General features: G+C 36.3%; 1 protein-coding gene across 4 annotated transcripts in view; it reads left to right on the top strand.

Moving 5' to 3' along the window:
* The window catches only part of capzb (capping actin protein of muscle Z-line subunit beta), a 54666-nt gene extending 41158 nt beyond the window's left edge, over positions 1 to 13508 (top strand). The window contains exons 2-10 of one of the 4 annotated variants that reach the window (XM_051930234.1): positions 4100 to 4189; positions 5122 to 5243; positions 8102 to 8215; positions 8315 to 8456; positions 8558 to 8674; positions 8753 to 8818; positions 10325 to 10401; positions 12368 to 12475; positions 12929 to 13508. In XM_051930234.1, the coding sequence (XP_051786194.1) occupies positions 4100 to 4189; positions 5122 to 5243; positions 8102 to 8215; positions 8315 to 8456; positions 8558 to 8674; positions 8753 to 8818; positions 10325 to 10401; positions 12368 to 12470 (831 nt within the window). In that variant the 3' untranslated portion in view covers positions 12471 to 12475; positions 12929 to 13508. Of the gene's footprint in view, positions 1 to 4099; positions 4190 to 5121; positions 5244 to 8101; positions 8216 to 8314; positions 8457 to 8557; positions 8675 to 8752; positions 8819 to 10324; positions 10402 to 12367; positions 12511 to 12928 lie in introns of all 4 variants that reach the window. The other 3 variants (XM_028807334.2, XM_051930233.1, XM_028807333.2) reach the window with 3 other exon arrangements.
* Positions 13509 to 19076: the final 5568 nt, after the last annotated feature.

The following is a 19076-nucleotide window of genomic DNA, read 5'->3' as shown; positions in this document are numbered from 1 at the left end:
ACTCTACGCTACATTATTACTGTTTTTTACTTTATATTTTACTTTTGCATCTGAAAAACATGAAGTGTTTATGACACTGTTGCATGGGTCCTTCTCACTACATTTGGCTGGAGTGTAAAGATATTCTGATTTTTCTTGCAGTTTTAGATCAGGAGAACATTGGTTAGTTTGTTAGTAAGATAGTAACAGGTTGAGAACAGCAAGCAGAGTAAAAAAGTAGGCAAGAGGCAGACATGTCAAAGGCAGACTTGGTTTATTATTTTGGAAATGTCCATTGGGTAGCGGCATTCAAAATAAAAAAGCTAGTCAGAACTTGTAGACTTGCCCAGAAAAATGGGATCATCACAATATCGAGTCAGCATCTGCACAGTCTGTCTAATTTTTTTCTCTTTTACAGATGAATCAATATTTTAATAAAGGTGGCTGAATATTTTTAATTACACCTCATTGTTTTAGACATTATTTGTAAAACCAGCCATCATGTAAGATGGAGATTAATTCTGGGACAAAGGCATAGTGTGTGAAGAGGCACTTTAAAGTTGAAACCTTTGTGGTAAATGGAAAATCAGAATTATGAGTTATTTTCCATTTGCTTTATTGCAAGGTCTTGATGTTAAACAACAGTCAGGGATCTCAAGTTTGTGTGAATTGGGCAGGATCAGAGGTAAAATTATACTTTTCGGGCACAGGAGAAGCATTTAGAAAAACTTTTCTGAGTACACTTGTAGATCAAAGTGCAGAATAATGGGAGAGAGAAAAAAACACTGTTGTAAAAGGGTCTGGCTGTAATTTTTGCTAATGAAGATAATCCAACCATTCAAAATTTCTAAAAGGCTGATCCTGGAAGTAAAGCACAAAAACATCAGTAAGATACTGCAGCTTTGCATATCACACCTGGAGTACAAAATTAATGCAGGTAAAGTAAACAACCATTTTTTGACAATTGAATGCCAGCTTTTGCCTTTGAGCAAAACCCGTTTTAGTCATGTTTTGTACTTTTTTGCATGTCCCTTCCATGCAATGTCTACTTGAAATACTGTGATTTATAAACATCACAAGGTGCTGAGTAACTTCTCTGTTAGGACTCTGCCAGGACTCTACTGCAGCCATGTTTAACTCCTTTTTGCTTTCAGGTTCTTGTCCTTTAAGTTTTCTCTTAGACAATACAGAGTATGGAAAGCATGCCCAGTTGGATTTAGATTGAGAGACTGGCTTGGCCATTCAAGAATCTTCTAGATTTTTAGCTTCTGGCAACTACTTTGTTGCTTTAGCAGTATGTTTGGGATTATGGTTTGCTGTAGGATGAAGTACCGTCCAATGAGTTTGCAGGCATTTTCTTGAACTTTAGCAAATAAGATTTTTATACTTCAGAATTAAATTTGCTACTGCCATCACCAGTTACATCATCAATGAAAATTAGTGAGGCAGTCCCTGAGGCATCCATACATGTAAAAGCCATAACACCCACACCGCCGTGTTTCACAAATGAAGAGGTGTGCTTTGGATCTTGGGCAGTTACATTTCACCTCCACATTTTCCTCTTGCCATCAGTTTTTGATACTGGTTAGTCTTGGTCTCATCTGTCCACAACACTTTTTTCCAGCATTCTGCAGGCCCTTTTAGTACTACTTGGCAAACAATCTGGCCATCCTGTTTCTGAGGCTGGCTGCTAGTTTGCATATTGCAGTGTCATCTCTCTATTGCTGTTCACAAAGTCTTCTGCGAGCATAAGTCATTGACAAAATTACATCTGCTACCTGGAGCTAGTTTTTAATCTGTCAGGCAGGCACTTGGGAATTTTCCTTCATTATGTTGAGCATTCTTCTTTTGTTAGCAGTGGAGGTATTCCTAGGCCTAACGGGCCCTTTTTGCAATTACTAAGCTCATGATTATACTTTTTTTCCTCTAATAGTATTCCACGCTGTTGATTCTGGTTTGGCCAGTATCTCTTAGGTAGTGTAGATAGGTAGAATTTTATTTGTTCTTCTTTTTTAGCCTTATAATAACTTCTTTGAGATCCATTGGCGCAACTCTGGTCCTCATGTTGAAAAATGGGAACAGACTCCAAAGGTGATCAAAAGCACAGAAGCAAGACTACATACTGAAAACTCTCATCTACCTGTGCTAATAAAGCAGTTTAAACACACCAGAATAATCAAAACCATCTATTAAACCAAATGTCCCAAACAATGTGATACCCTCAGGTGAGGGAAGGGATGGGTTGTTGTGGATTTATGTATGCAAAAAGTGCTTAAAAAGTCTTACATGTTGAAATAAATGTTCATTTTAAAAAAAAAAAAATCCCTTTAATGAAATCTGAGAATATGCACTCTAATCACATATGAATTGTTTGATTAGAAATTTAAAACTGTGAAGCACAGAGGCAGGAGAAACATGTGTTTGTACCATACTTGGAGGACTCTATGGTTCCATGACTTTGTACTTAGAAAATGCATAGTTTTTATGGTTGTTTTATTATACATTAACAATATGGTAAGCACAAAGAAGCAAACCTGACCTGAAGTCCTATTTCAGGTGATTTTAAAAAACAATTTTCAAATTCAGAAGAAAATACTGTATCTTGCACAATCTGTTTACTTTACATAAACCAATAATCTGCTAAAAATGAATTTTGCCTATGTTAATGGGGTGGAGAAAACAAGTATTTTTTTTTTTTTTGCTTCTGCTGGTAGGTTTCCATTCACAGTAGTAGTATTTTGGACTTGGTTTTTATAGCTCATATCAGTGAGATATAATGAACTGCTATATTTATAAGCATTATTGAAGTGCATTTTTGAGGTCCTATGAGATCTAAGCACTTTAAGATTGTTAGTTGCTGCATTGTTGCTCCAATTTTGGGTTGTTCATCTAGTTCTTTCAAAGTGAATTTGATTCTAAAAGTGCATGCTCACAGTTCCTAATTTCCTATGATCATGTTATTGAACTTTTAGAGAAAACACAATTCTGTGTTTAAGGGTATTCTTTGAAATTGTATTTGATAAATAGGCCCTCATTATTTTCAGAACCCTTCTAAATTATTCCATTTATGATATATCTACAGTGCATCCGGAAAGTATTCACAGCGCATCACTTTTTCCACATTTTGTAATGTTACAGCCTTATTCCAAAGTGGATTAAATTCATTTTTTTCATTATATAGACAGGTGTGTGCCTTTCCAAATCATGTCCAATCAACTGAGTTTACCACAGGTGGACTCCAATTAAGCTGCAGAAACATCTCGAGGATGATCAGGGGAAACAGGATGTACCTGAGCTCAATTTTGAGCTTCATGGCAAAGGCTGTGAATACTTATGTACATGGGCTTTCTCAGTTTTTTTTATTTTTAATAAATTTGCAAAAATCTCAAAACTTTTTTCATGTTGTCATTATGGGGTGTTGTGTGTAGAATTCTGAGGAAAAAAATGAATTTAATCCATTTTGGAATAAGGCTGTAACATAACAAAATGTGGAAAAAGTGATGCGCTGTGAATACTTTCCAGATGCACTGTAATACATAAGTGGTTTATGGGGCAATTCATACAGATCTGGGGTGGTAGAAGGAATGTGTGGCTTGTTCTCATTTACAAACAAAATATTGCAGCAAAGAAAATTCCATTAATTTCAGTCTATCAAGTGTTCGATCATTTGTCAAACTGTATAGCCATTAATTAGACTGCATACAACTTTCCAGCTGTTAAGAAAATGTTAGAATTATTCTTTCAAGTGTTTCTATTTATCTTGCTTATAAATACAATAGTGGCTTGTCCATGTATCACAGCATAATTACTGTGGCTTGTTAATGCATGAGACTTCATTTTAGTGGAATATTTCTGCATTTGGTTAAAAAAAAAAAAAAAAAAATGTGCTGGATCATGACCTTAGCGGTGTTTTGACTCATGAATTTCCCATGCTCTTTAGTTTCTAATTTAGAGGAGGGGCTTTTTTTCCTATTCTAGTTTGTATTTTTCAATCAAGGTATTCACTAAATGGAGCTTTTCTTGAGATATATCACATTTATTTGCTACATAATTTTGAAACAAACAAATTCAGTTTGCAAGCCTTTGTGTAATTCATTAACTCTTTTACTGTCTTTTATAGAATGACCAGCAGCTGGACTGCGCTCTTGACCTGATGCGGCGTCTGCCGCCTCAGCAGATAGAGAAGAACTTGAGTGACCTCATTGATTTGGTAAGTCATGCATCTTCATTTCAAAAGCAGATTCTGCTCATTGTACATATCTGTTATTAGCACTCATTAGTCAGGCTGTCAATCATAGGGACTGCCTGTGGTACGAAACTTGCTTCTGATGTTAATATTGCATCATGCAGAAAAAGCTCTAAACTTGGCAACTACTCTTTATTTTACAACTGGCATTGAAATTGTTAATGTTTCAACTATTATGGCACATGTATGGAAGATTGTGTTACTTTACAAACAAAGATAGCTTTGTGTGGGCTGTAGTAGTCATTCTTGCAGTTTGTAGCCTTTTATATTTAGGCTTCTGTGTAATCAAGGATTTAGGACAACACACTCTAGCTAGTCTGTTTACTTTATCATGTCACGAATAAAACCTTACACCCCTGTACTTTCAGTCATTGGTATTTCAAGTCTTTACTGTTCCATGTATTTATGGCATTTTTAGGAGAGAGTATTCTTATTTCTGCAAACGGTTTACATCTAAGTTTAAAATTGCATTACTGGCATCAGAAAAATTGCATTCCACTTTAATTGGGGAAGGGCTGTGAAAGCATACATATACTAAAAATAATAAATTGATTGAGTTGAAAAAATGAAAAAGGAGATTCGAAACATTTTTTTTCTGCTCCCTTACACATGAAACATTGGGCTTATAAACATTTTTTTTTTTTTTTGCTTCTTTGCTTAAAAGTAACCTTTACCACCTTTTTTTCTTCTGCAGTTTAAGACATTTTATAAATATTCAAATTGTGAGATGCCCTCTGCTGGCTATATCATGAAGTGATGTGTTCACTGAAAAGAGACTTTTTATAAGAGAAAGACTCTTTGTTTGTTATAAATGAATTTTCAGCTTCTTCCAGAAACATGAAGTGGCGCTATATTTTCTTGTTAATTAGCTCTCTTAAATATTTCATCATAATTAGGTGCCCAGTCTGTGTGAGGATTTGCTATCTTCAGTAGATCAGCCACTGAAAATTGCTCGTGACAAGACTGTGGGGAAGGACTACTTGCTTTGTGACTATAACAGAGATGGTGACTCTTACCGGTGAGTTTTGAGTGCAGCTTTTAAATGTCATTGGTTGATCAAACAAACATGACCATGATCAAACTTTTGTCAAAATTTGAGATATAACATTTTTTTTTAGTACAGTATAAACTGAAATATATTTTAACTGGGTGCTGCCTATAGCTTGGAGTCATAAAAAATATTGATTAATGTTTTGATAATTATTTTCATTAAATTGTCTCTAAATTTGACTTTATTATTGATCCTCTCCTAATAAAATGGCCTACTGAAACAGCAAATAACATTGTTGCAGTGCAGTACACCTGTGTTTTGATTAATTTACTTTGTGACTCCCTGGGTCTGTGTTACAGGTAAACTGCAGCCTTTCCAATTTATTGGAATCTAAATATTCCTTAGCTTACTTGCTTTTAGATGATGGGGTGTCTGTCAGCATATCCTGTGACTGAGTGTTGTGCTGTCTAGAATGAGTAGAGTTTTTGATATTTTTCCCCACTGGTTGTTTCTTTATTAGAGCCAGATTAGGATTATCAGATTTAAAAAATAGTTACATGGATGCAGTCTAAAAGTCTGGCGTATACAGTATGTGCCATTAAAAGAGATGTTAAGTTTTCTCATTCTGTGCTCTTATGTTTGAGATTTCCAAAACTCATTGAAAAATAGTTTTACTGTGTGTATAATTATGGATTTATTTAGCATTGTTTTATTTCTCTAAACAGTCTTGTATAATTCAATTCAAGTGGTATTTGCATGTCAGGAGTACTTTAATTCTTATTTTATTATTTTTATTGGCAAGCACTGGGTAACAAGGCATTGAATAAATAGGGAATAAAAGCAACAGTGAAAAGGATTGCATATAGAATACATGCATTGCTTATTATGGCCCATATGCCATGGCAACAGGCTACATATACAAATCAACAAAAATGTAAAGATATTATCGGACTCTGTTACTCTGTTAGATTTGGGCATTGGAATGATTTTTTCATCAGTTGGGAAGTAAAGGTGTTTGGTAAGAAATTGTTACTTTGCTGCACTTGCTTGGGAGATGAGAATACACTGGTAGAGTCTGAAATAGAAACTCTTGTAAGTCTTTGAGTAAACTGAATACATTTTATTAAAGAAATGTTGAGGTTTAGCAATGTAGAAGTTTCTCAAAAGTCTGGGTTTTACTAGCTTTAAATTAAATACATCCTTCTATACATAATGACACCTCATTTGAAATAAGCTACAAACTGGCTTCTAAACTGCAGACTTTATTTAGTACAATATATATGAAACTGGTGTTTTTATGTGGCTTGCATGAAAATAATCAATCCTGTTTGGAGCCAGGAAAATATTTGAGTTAGGAGAATTTCACGCCAATTTTTTCTTTGTATTAACGTGTTGTGCAAATTGCTTTTACTTCAGGTTATTTTCAACCCTATAATATTAGTCTTTCTTACAAACTCAAAGAACAAATTTAGGTTTCAATAGTTTTTTTTTTTTTTAAACCCACCCCAGTGTTAGCCTTGAATAGAGTTGTTTTTTTCTACTCAATAACACATTCAGCTATTGATTCTTTTTCCACAAAGATGTGAACTAATCTGTGGAAATTAAGAACCATTGCATGCCTATCCTATAAACTTTGTAAATCTCTGAATGTTCAGTGTCCCATTCAACTTTAATAAAAGGATAAGTGTCTGTTTATCTGTGTATCCTTGTGTGTCTCATTCCAACAGATGGTGTATGACAAAAATTAACACTGCTTTCACAAATCCCATTACAGATGGCATGTAACAGAGACATATGCATTGTCTTTGTCATTTTTATAGATGATGCATCACAAATATTTGTAGTAATGTTTTATTACCACAAATATTTGTGATGCTCCATTTGTTGGAATGGCAAGTTCAATGCATTTTATTACGATATGCATTACAACATGCATTCCAACAAATGGTGCACAACAAATATTAATGCTGAGGTTTGTGATGATTACTTAGATTTTAACCCATCTTAAAAGGTTTGCACAGTTGGTTAAAACATAAATGCTTCTGTGTATCCTGATTGTGAGGAACACTTCTTTCTCTAACCCCAGTTGAGCAGTTAGCAAAAAACTGTGATGCTTGTATAACAGAAGATACAGTAATTCATTGACCAGTGAGGTAAAATTGTTTTGGAACTCCAAAAACTTCAGAGTGGCCTTTTGTAGTCAAGTCATTTCAAGTGGCTTAATTGTCATATCATCCATCATGCACAGTATTGCAACATATACATTATCACAGGACAAGTGCAAGACAGGTAAAGAAGTATAATATAATTTGACGAATAATAAATATTAGGTAAGTGAATAGAGAATAGTAATAAATACTAATAAAAACAGCATAGTAACAAATGTACTGCATATAAATAAGCTACTACGAGCAGATCTGATGGTGGGGAGCAGCACTGAGTTCAGAACAGGACAGCTATTGTGAGTGCAGTTCCATTCCTCTTTTCTATGTGTAAAATCTTCAAATTTTCTTAAGTTTCCTTTGATATATTTCGTTCCAGTTCTGGCCTCTGTCTATGTCCATTTGTAATATTTTATTTGCATGTTATTTGTTATATATTACATTTTTTTTTGTCCTCTGCAATTTTCACTTTTTTAAATTTCACTTCAGTCACTTATCTGCATCTATTTGATACAATTTGTTTTTAATTTAAATAATGTATCCTGCTGAGCCACTGGTCTTTATCTACCTTCTTGTGGTACTGTATACACTAAATCAAATTTTCTCCCTCCTCCTTTGTGTATACCAATCATCATTCCAGTTGGTGAAAATTAAGTAAATGTTATGTTTTTAAGTCTGAAACAAGGGAAAGTTGAACATTTTGTTTTATTTTGCAACTCTCAGGTCTCCTTGGAGTAATAAGTATGAACCACCCATCGAGGATGGTGCCATGCCCTCTGCCCGCTTGCGTAAATTGGAGATTGAGGCAAACAATGCATTTGACCAGTACAGAGATTTGTGAGTGTCTAAATCTTCTCCATCCAAAAAACAGTCAAAGTATATAGCTATTAGCAGAGTATGAGTGTTTGTTTATTTATCGATTTGCCCTTATTTAAGGTATTTTGAAGGAGGTGTGTCCTCTGTGTATCTCTGGGATCTGGATCATGGATTTGCTGGAGTAATTCTTATCAAAAAGGCTGGGGATGGCTCCAAAAAGATCAAGGGATGCTGGGATTCAATCCATGTGGTAGAAGTACAGGTATGTGGCAGTGACTTCATAGGAAAGGCTTCCATTTATACCTCATAGATGTGTTAACATTCTTCTTGTTCTTGTCGTTTTACTTCATTTGTCAATCTTAGGAAAAGTCCAGTGGTCGCACGGCCCACTACAAACTTACATCCACAGTTATGTTGTGGTTACAGACCACTAAGACTGGCTCAGGAACAATGAATTTGGGTGGAAGTCTGACAAGACAGGTATCTGGGATATCCTTGGGATAGAAGGGTGCCAACACTTTGTATGTAATTAATGTATTGCTTTGGCTTTGGTTTTAGATGGAGAAGGATGAGACTGTTAGTGACTCTTCTCCACACATAGCTAACATTGGGCGACTGGTAGAGGTAAGTGTACCCTTGTTTGGTTGAGAATTGAATGAATCCTTAGTTATCAACACATTATGGTGAAAGCAAATGTCCCCTTTAGAGAAACATTTTATATATTTGTTTTAAAACTTCTTCCTAATTGTGGTCCCCATCCATAGAAGGGTAGAATGTAATAAACTTTCACAAGAAAGAGACGTTCAGTCTAATCTAGCTTTTTAAAAATGTAAGTCTGAACTTTATAATGGTAGTTCTTTTAAGCTAATTAACAGGCAGTTGGTTTCCTTTATTTAAATAAAAACTTCCCTATGTAAAAGGCTTTTACCTTTTGTTTAATATAACATTGTTTGTGAAAACAATGCTGTGCTTTTATTAAAGCAACAAAAACCACATCATAAATCAATAATGCAGGGTTTTGCCTTGAATTCATTTTAACCTATTGTGTAATAGTATTCTCCCAATTAACAATCGTATGGGAGCAGGATAGTCTGTTAACTAATCAAATGCACAATGCTTTATGTGACTCACTGAGTAGATTGTGTACACGATTCAAAGTCTTTGCTTGAGACAGAATCTAAGTTGGTCATGAGATGGGAGAGCACAAGTGCAGTAGTACAAGATGTGAAAAGTAAATTGCATTGGCTTGGTTGGAGGAAAGGTAGAGGGGCAAAGGACACACCTTGGTATTTCATGTGAAAAATGAAATGTTTTTGCACTGTATCTTCTTAGAAGCTAAGGTATGAAAAGCTGTCAAAATAGACTGTGCTCTTAAAAGTGTAAATGCTAGTTTATTTTGTAATTATTTTCATTACTTGATTTAATTATCCTCTCTGTCTGCAATGTATGGTTAACTTTTTTCTTTATTTATGTTTCACTCATTTGATAAATTTCCATAGCTGTGATGAGTAAAGGACACTTTAAATATGTTCAGTGTTTGTTGATCATGAAATTGATGCAGTTTTTCTCTCCATTTTAGTTTTGCACTGCTTTTAATATGCTAATTAAATGTTTTTTTAAAGAAGTTTTTGTCCCCCAGTCCAGTGTTTCAGGTTCAGAAATGTTTCCTACCTTAAACTCTAGAACTATTTTGAAATGACAGTTGCCATTGACAAAAATCTGTTTTTCCTCTTGCCTTCTCTGCTCATCTTTAAAAAATATTAAAGTACTTTATTCATTCTTCAGACCTCATTCTCTTCAGTCTAAAAATCCCTGTTATTCTTTGACTTTTAAAATTGTTATTCTTTTGATACCAAGACCATTTTGGTTATGTCAGATTATTCAAATTTAAATTTTTCTTTAAGTTTAAATAATTTTTCTTTTACATATTTATATAATTTCGTGATTTTTGTCTCCAATAAATACTCTTTTTTTTGGTACATTTACAGGTTTTACTAATATACTGGCCACAACTGGGGGTTAGATATAGAGATATATACATTTGTTAATTTTTTTCTGCATCTTTTAGTTCTTTTTATTGAGTAAAATACATGTTGTATATTTGAAATGTTTTCTGTCCTCTGTCTGTAGGACATGGAAAATAAAATCCGAAGTACTTTGAATGAGATATATTTTGGGAAAACAAAAGATATTGTCAATGGCCTGAGGTGAGGATTTTTTTTTTTTTTTCCTCTTCTCTCAAAAGTAGCATCTGGGTAAGAAATACTAGATCTCTTGTAAAGCTGGTATTAGGGAATATAACTACAGTAGAGTTTCGCTTATCTGACATTCCACATTATCCGACGTCCCACCACAAAAAAAAAAAAAACAAACAAACAAAAAAAAAACGCATCAATCGGCAACAAGAACTGCAAGTTGCGAGCGTGAGCATAGTCTATTTTTTGTTGCTCCCGACAGTACCGCAGCTAATTACAGTGGAACCTTGGTTTGCAAGCATAATTCGTTCCAGAAACATGCTCGCAGTCCAAAGCACCGGTATATCAAAGCGAGTTTCCCCATAAGAAATAATGGAAACTCAGATGATTCGTTCCACAACCCAAAACTATTCATATAAAAATGATTAATACAAAATATAAAGTAAAACTACATAAAACAAATTAGCCTGCACTTTACCTTTGAAAAGAATCATGGCTGGTGTGGGTGAGTTTCTAAACTCTTGTGGGATTCTACCCAACGGGACGACAAGCAGAAGAGCTTCCCAAAGCAATCGCAGTCTCCCAGCACTGTAGCAGTTCGCCGTAAAAGCGAATCCGAAAAGATCGGGGACATGCTATAAGCGCCTGCCATCGATGGGTGATACAAGGAACATTATAAATCCGCAGGGCACAGTATTACTTGGCCACGGCCCTGCCTGACTGCTGTGTCTGTGTATAAGAGAGTGGCAGATCCCGCTACAATAAATAACCGCGTTGTTGCTGTTTCAAGCTGAATAAAGTTGGTGTTGCTACAGTACTGAGACTCAGCTTTGTATTTTCAGGTGCAAGATGGAGACTCGCACGTCACAGCACAAACACACATGCAGTCACAATGCTGTAGTAAACAGTATACGCTCGTACAGATGTTGACTATATGAGTGACGGAGTTAAGGCACTAGAAACTGCAATTAAATACATTGAGTAACAAGAAGCTGCTACAGGAATTGACATAATGATGTTGCAAAGATGGCGAGACTTGGCAGCGAAGAAACGGCACTCATCAGGAAAGCAGACTACGATCAAAAATTTCTTTAAATCATCACAGGACTGAACTTTTTAAGTACAGTGCATACTGTATTTAACTTAAGACAATCCTGTAACCGTAAATTCATTTTTTCAGTTAATTTTTTCTGTTTTGTTGTAAAACATGATTATTAGGTTCGTAATGTGTAAAATTATAACATAGTTTGACGTTTAATAGGCTTTTTCTTAACACCTCCCATTAATCCGACGTTTTCACTTATCCTACGTTCTGCCAGCCCGTTTATGTTGGATAAGCGAGACTCTACTATATTCATAATTCTGGCCAAATTTTGTTTATGGGAGACACTATTGCACAGCGGTTAGCACTGTTGTGTCAAGGACCCATTGTCCTATCATTGTCCATGTGAATTGTACACACTCTCATTTCTACATGGGTTTTCCTCCAGGTATTAGTTTTACACTCGTATCCCCGAATACATGCAGGGTAGGTCAACTGGCAGTTTCAGATTGACCCATATGTTGGGTGTGTTTGTGGGTGGCCTGGCATCTTAGGTTAAACTCCACCCTCCTATAACCTTCGGTTGGATTAAGAAGTTTTGATAGTGTTTTTATTTATTTTTCATTCAACCAGTAGCAGGTCCAAATAATAGTCCAAGTTTCTGAAATACCTGGGTGGCTACCTGCTTCACAGAAGAGCTTTTCTAATGTAGAGGAACTCATATCTTGATTAACACTTAGAACATTTCTTAATATGTGCAAAGAAATAACAGCCCAGTTACTTTTTGGAACTTGGAGAAAATAACTTGTGTCATAATAATGAATTTCACTTTCCTTTTCTAATAATAAGAGCTGTTCATTTACATTTTCTAATTTCTGTTTTTATGTTCTTACAGCCATTCTTAGTTCTTCCTCTTCCCCTCTCACTTCCTTGTAGATCTATTGATGCTTTGCCTGACAATCAAAAGTACAGGCAGCTGCAGCGTGAGCTGTCTCAGGTGCTCACTCAGCGGCAGATTTACATCCAGCCAGATAACTAGAGTCGGCAGGTATCTGGCAGTATGCCAGTAGTGTGCCAGGGTAACTAGAGTGCTTCTGCATGACAGAGTGTTGCATTGTGACAGCAAGCAGTGTGAAGTAGCGGGGTGCTGCCCTGCTCATTTGTGCATTTTACTAACACACTTTAGTGTTGTTTTGACTAACCTGTTTTAATAATAGAATGAGCTCCACTCTTATTTTATGAAACATGAATGCAGTTTTAAAGCACATATAGCAAGCAACTCAGGAATGCTGCCACCTTTTGTTTTGTGGTTGAATTAATCCTGTTATAAGTATAAACCAACCTATGTGTTCGAGTGTGAATAGAAATGAAACGGACATGCTGCCTTGCTGCTGCTGTCAGTCAGTCCTTCTTGGGAAGTGAAACATATCATGTTTAGTAGTTGCTGGTGCTGATTATGTTTGCCAAAACCTCATCATTTCTCTCTCTATCCCACAGGAGTGTTCAGACAATGGCAGACAAATCCAGGCAAGATGCTCTCAAGAATGACTTGATGAAGGCCTTGAAGGGCAAACAGCAAAGTTAGAAATAGCCATCTTGTATGTCCGCTCCTCTACTGCCCCTTGCTACGCACTCTTGTACTTTAGGAAAAGCCCAATGGTGCCCTTCACACACAGGACCCTTTCCTTCCTTTTCACCCTGTCTGTCTTTTTAAATTGTAATTAATGGCTCAGCACTGTGTTCTTGTATATTGAAACCATTTCTTTAAAAAAAAAAAATGACAGCCGTTAAACAACATGACCTCTTGTACTTTTTGTGTATAAAATGTAAAGCAGAAGTGATTTAAAACAGCAGTGCAGGGTAGGAATGGCTCCTATTTGTGGCTGGGATTGCATATACAGCTCTCTTGTACAGAAGGCAGATGACACTCCGCTGTCTCTTCTACCCTTTCCTTTTCTAGGGCTAGAATACTCCTTTCTTAAAGGAAGCAGTTTTCTTGCCCCAGTTTTCGCAAAGCTTAATCTGATAAGTATCCATCTTGTAATACAGACACCATAATAAAGTTGTTAAAAGAAAATTTTGAATCATTTTCAAGTTATATTTTTATAGGGTGCTTATAACATTTGAACTGTTCATTCCTTACACCTTTTAGCTAGGCTAATGGTGAAGGTACATAAGCAGTTTGAGTGATAACCAATATTGACAACTAAACTCTTATTAACCTCCATCAATATTGCATGCCTGTTTGACTTCATTATAAACCTATGTAGAAGTTTAATGTTTAAACCAAACAAGTCCTATTTTATGAGTAGAGATTTTGAGTGGCTGTTGCACAATGAATTTCATTTTAATTTTATGAAAAATATATGTATGGTATATTTGCACAAACATGTCTGTTAGTGCTTTGTTTTGCGAAAATGCACTAAGTTGGTGGTTGTCAAGTTCAGTCCTAAGTGATCCCATATCTCCAGGTTGTTGTTGAAACCAGTTTTGCAATCAGTATTTCATTCATACTTTTAGTCATTCTGATTAAGAAATTAAGTATTTTTATTCTTTGCAATAGCTTTAAATTTCAAGATTTATTTATTTTTTCTTTTAATTTACTCTTTTGCTCTCTTAATAGTAAGCAAACAATGATAATTTAGTAAATGAGTTCATGGCCATCCTCAGTTGTCGACTCATTTTCTTTTTTACAAGTGAGCAAGCAACCTAATATGGCACTGAAGTCATTCCTCTCCTGTAGCATTCAGTGTTGTCGGCATTTGGATACTATTCAAGGAACAAACTATTGAAAAGGGTGAATTACAAAGAAAATGGAAAAGGAAGCTTATAAATTATTCATACTTTCAATGTTTAGTGAGCTGTCCTTTAAAGGTTTTGAATGATGGACTGATCATGAAATAAATATATGGGAGTTAAACTGTTTAGCTGGACTGAGCTTGGAAACAATTGCCCTAAGTTGCCACTTTATTAGGTAAATCTGCCCATCCCTTGTAATTGACTATTTATTTGCATCATATGCCAACAATGTGACTTTAAAGCTGGTAGATACATAAGAAAACATTTGTATGTGCATTTCTGTCAGAATCTGGCAATATTAAAGCAAAACTGCCATGATAATGAACTGCAGACACATTAAGACTATTTTAAAACTGCAACCAGCCCACCTGGCGTTTTGACCAAACTTGAGTTAAAAGTATGCAGGGCAGTAGGTTATCACTTAAAAAATTCTTCCATTGAGTGTTGGTTCTCTGGTCTAAAAGTAGACCACTCAAGAATGGGAACAATGGATGCAAAGAGTCTTACCCAGAGTTATAGAAGCCACTTCTAGTCATGTTACATTTGAGCGCAAAAGTGATAACTAGAGAAGAAAATGATCACACACACACCTTCTCTGTCAGCATGAAACCAGAAGGTGTACCACCAGGAGTTAACAAACATGCACACTGGACCCTGGCAAATAGGAAAACGTCACTTTGTAGGATAATTGTACATTTCTGAGTACCAGGGTATGACTAACACAACAATACTTAACGCATCTATCCTACTAAAAGTCAGTCGTGCAGGTGACAGTGTGGAGAGTTTGTGTGTCCCAGATTTGGTTCCTTTATATGTACAGAGCCATGTGATGTCTGAACATTGTTGGCCATCAGGTGCCTGTCTGCAAATAAGCTTTTTACTAGGAATTTATGAAAGTCCAAGAATGGTTCTGTAAATAGCATACTGGCTTCTTCAGTTACCAATAATCCATTTCTTCCCATGGAGACTCAACTGGAACAAGCCATCTGAAATTCATATCTGACACCAGCTAATTTACAACCAGTAAACACTTAATATTGGATACTTTCGGCTTCTGCTTCAGAAGTTTTCTCATGAACAAATTTTACTTTTAGTAAAGTTGCTGTCCAGAAAGGCACTTTTACTTTTACTGAAGTATGGTGGTTGGATATTTTGTATAGCACCAAAATTCTGTTATTAGCTGGAAAGAATTCAAGCTGTTCCCAAGGCACTCATGAGACCAACCCATTAGATGAGTCTTAACAAAATTGCCATGTGGCTTCTTATAGAAAATGGATTATGTACCACATATTGTTCACTTATTTATCTGTGTTTGTCGTCCTCTGCATGCTTTCACCTACCAAAATAAAAATTTCCCGAAGTCATAAGATACATCGTTCCATTCAGAATTATAAGAAATACGTACTCTCTTGAAATGTTTTCAGTTTTTTGTGTTGGAGAATGGAACCATTATATATTTTAACACATTTTTGTCTCTTAACATAAAGTACTCTTAATAGCAAAGTGGATTTTTTTTATTAAATAAAAGTTAACTAAGCTTATTGATAACATACATATATTCCCTCCATGATTTGGCATATGTAACTCATCCCAACCCCCAACCTGAAGTAACCAAATCTTTTCTCATTGCCAACTCCCTCAGTTACTAAACTGGAGTCTGCCAGTGTGCAGACACTTTTAGCATTATAGTCCTTCCATGGAATATTCAAGATGATTTGAGAGAAGATTATTGGGGTTTGGGGGGGGGGGGGGGTGTCTATTGTCCGAAAATGAAAAACTTGTGTTCATATGCCTCAAATCACAGTGAAGTCCATCATTAAAAAGTTGAGAAAAATACTAAACTTCAAATCTGCCCAGAACTTGCTGTCCTCAAATTCTGAGTGTCTGGACAAAATGAGCTGCGACAAGAGAGACTACAAGGAGGTCTTCAGCAAATCTAAAGGAGTTATAGTCCTCCGTGACATAAATGGGAGAAACTGTGCTTAAGACCACAGCACAATAGCAGGAATACTTAAGAAATTTGACTTGTAAGGAAGGGTGGCAAGAAGACAGAAATCATGTCTGCCAGGATTTTTTCCAGAGGCAAATGAGATACTCAACAATTTGGATGATTGTACTGAAATTGAACTGTTGGGCTTCAGTGCTAAAAATGTGTCAGTTGCTGCAAAACTAAAAGCAGGTCAAGGAACAGAGAAGCAGAGTGCTTGCAAGCAGCATGCTTTGGGGGAGCCTTCACCATAGTAGGGACTGGAAAACTTACAAGTAAATACAGATAAGCCTAAATAAAAAACACTGGAGGGAAACCTGCAATCCACAAGAGTACTGGAACATAGAAGCAAGGTTTGTTATTAAAGAACACAAAGTTACTAAAAATAGAATTTTGTTAAAATTAAAAAGTGTGGAAACTAAAATTGTTTCAATTTTTAAAAATAAGCAAATCCACCAGTCATGTACTGTTGACTGTCCTTTCTTTTTTACGATGTGCAGCCTGATGAGTGTGACCAGTCACTGGCCAGCTGTTCATGTACATTGAAACACAGCAAAATTATGGCATAGAATGAAATAGGTAGTGTGCAATATTGACAATAACAAGAAATGTGTAATCGATGTAGGCGGTTGGGTTTGTGAAGTTCAAAGCAAAGGAAGCTGATGAATTTAAAACCACTCCAACATCTATAGTAGACATCTGTAAAGAGGTTGAGGGCTGTGACATGCTAAAAAATGCAAATTGGTTATAGAAGGTAAAATGACAGGTGCCAATGGTAAACAAAACTATAATTTCATGTTTGCAGAAAGCTGCTGTTTGGTCACCTCAGTCGACCTAACTCAATACAGCCATTTGATACAACCTGCTAGACATTCTCAATTCAATCACTTGCCTTCATAAAGTAGTATAAAGTTTTTGGTAAGTTTAAAAGTAAATGGCCTGCTCCTTGAACAGATGGACACTTCAACAACACTGGTGACACACATCTTACAAAATGTTCAGTTGATACTCTGTGGTAAAAATAGTGATTTGCAGTATCTTTTATGGGCATTTGTGTGTGTTTCTACAATCCTTGTGCTATGGGTGGCACAGCGTGATTTTCTTAATCTTCATTAAACAGCCCTTCTTAAGATACTATAAAAACTAAATGGAAATGATCCTCTTAAAGGAATACTAGAGGCAAGTCTCCAGTAATAAAAACTAAAACAGTTTCATAAAGCTAAACTGAAAATGATGTAAGTGAAAATGGTGCAAAAATAATGCATATTACCAAAAAGTGGAACTAAAAGAACTTTCTTTGTTGCACCATTCATCTTCAAACAGCATAGTGATCAGAAATATTCAACAACAATCACACTGGAGTGTCTTAAAATCATTAAGAATTTCCTAGAGTAGCCCAGTCGAGGCCCAAAATCAGGGCCAGATTCAGAGCTGGTGAAACCTCTTCGGCAGGAGTTAACAGAGGGTAAACCTATGTAAAAGAATGCCAACAAGATACCTAGCAACACAACATGTTCAGAACCATTAATGTGCTAAATTAACACAGTCCCCAAGCCAAACGCAGAGGCATCAATCTGGAGAAGGAACAGAAGAGAGAAGATAGCTACTACAAGAATGGGTCATGACATCAGGGCCGGCATTAAGTCCACGAGTGACGTTTCTGCTGTGGAATTCCAGACCACATGCATGGGGGTTGACTTTCATGTTAGGTTAGTTAAAGGCACAGCTCATTCAGAGCAGCATGGTACGAACCCTTCGTAGTCCCGGCTGGTCCTACAAAGGTTTGTACTTGCCTCTTCATTTTTGGTTGAGACCAGCCTTGCGCAGCATCTATTTTGCTTGATTTGACCCTGTCCAACTATTTTACTCAAGTGTTTTGTTTCTGTCAGGCCAAAAATAATATTTTTCTTTATTAATATGAAGACCTGCGGACATAGATGTACACAGCATGGTAAAGAGATGCTGCAAGTGTTCCTCCCAGGTGTTGGAAAAATACCTTTGTCAACACAAATAGTACTAAAGGTGTGATGAGGCTGTAGCAGTCCAGGCACCAGATTTGAAAAGTTGCTGGTGCCCTTTGTAACCCAAAGAATAGATAGATAGATCTTTATTGTCATTGTCACTTTTACAAAGGAACAACGAAATTGAAGGTGCAATCGACTCAGTGTGAGGAATAAGAGTTAAAAAGACAAGGAGAGAAAATAATAACAAACCGAATAGTAATAAATATACAAATTGCACTTGTTGACTTAAGGTCTATATTGCACATTGGTAGAATAATATGGAGCAGTTTTATTCTGAGTTCAGGGCCATGATTGCTTTCGGATAAAAGCTGTTTTTAAGGCGGTTTGTCCTAGTTTTCATAGCTCTGTATCTCTTGCCCGATGGCAAAAGCTGGAAGAGGCAATGACCGGGATGTGATGAATCCTGTGAAATGTCAATTGCTTTTTTGCGGCATCGGGACATGTAGATTTGTTCCAGAGTGGGGAGGGTACAACCAATTGTTCTCTCCGCTGTCCTGACGACCCTATGGAGCGCTTTCTTTTCTGAGGAAGTGCAGCTGCCGTACCACACACACAGTCCATACGTGAGCACACTCTCGATGGAACAGTGATAAAAAGCAAGGAGCAGATTTTTTGGGAGATGGTTCTTTCTGAGAATTCTCAGAAAATACAGTCTCTGCTGCGCCTTCTTTAGCACCTCCTTGGTGTTGGCGCTCCAGGTCAGGTCATCCTTCAGCTCCATACCCAGAAACCTGAACACCGGGACCCTCTCCACACAGGCCCCGCCAATGGTGAGTGGCTGGATGTCAGTTTTGTTTTTCCTAAAGTCAATAACAAGCTCCTTTGTTTTTTTGGT

Source organism: Erpetoichthys calabaricus, chromosome 8 (assembly GCF_900747795.2).
Source record: "Erpetoichthys calabaricus chromosome 8, fErpCal1.3, whole genome shotgun sequence".
Taxonomy (NCBI): Eukaryota; Metazoa; Chordata; class Cladistia; order Polypteriformes; family Polypteridae; genus Erpetoichthys; species Erpetoichthys calabaricus.
The sequence above is the reverse complement of the archived record's forward strand: the minus strand, read 5'-3'. Positions and strand labels throughout refer to the sequence as shown.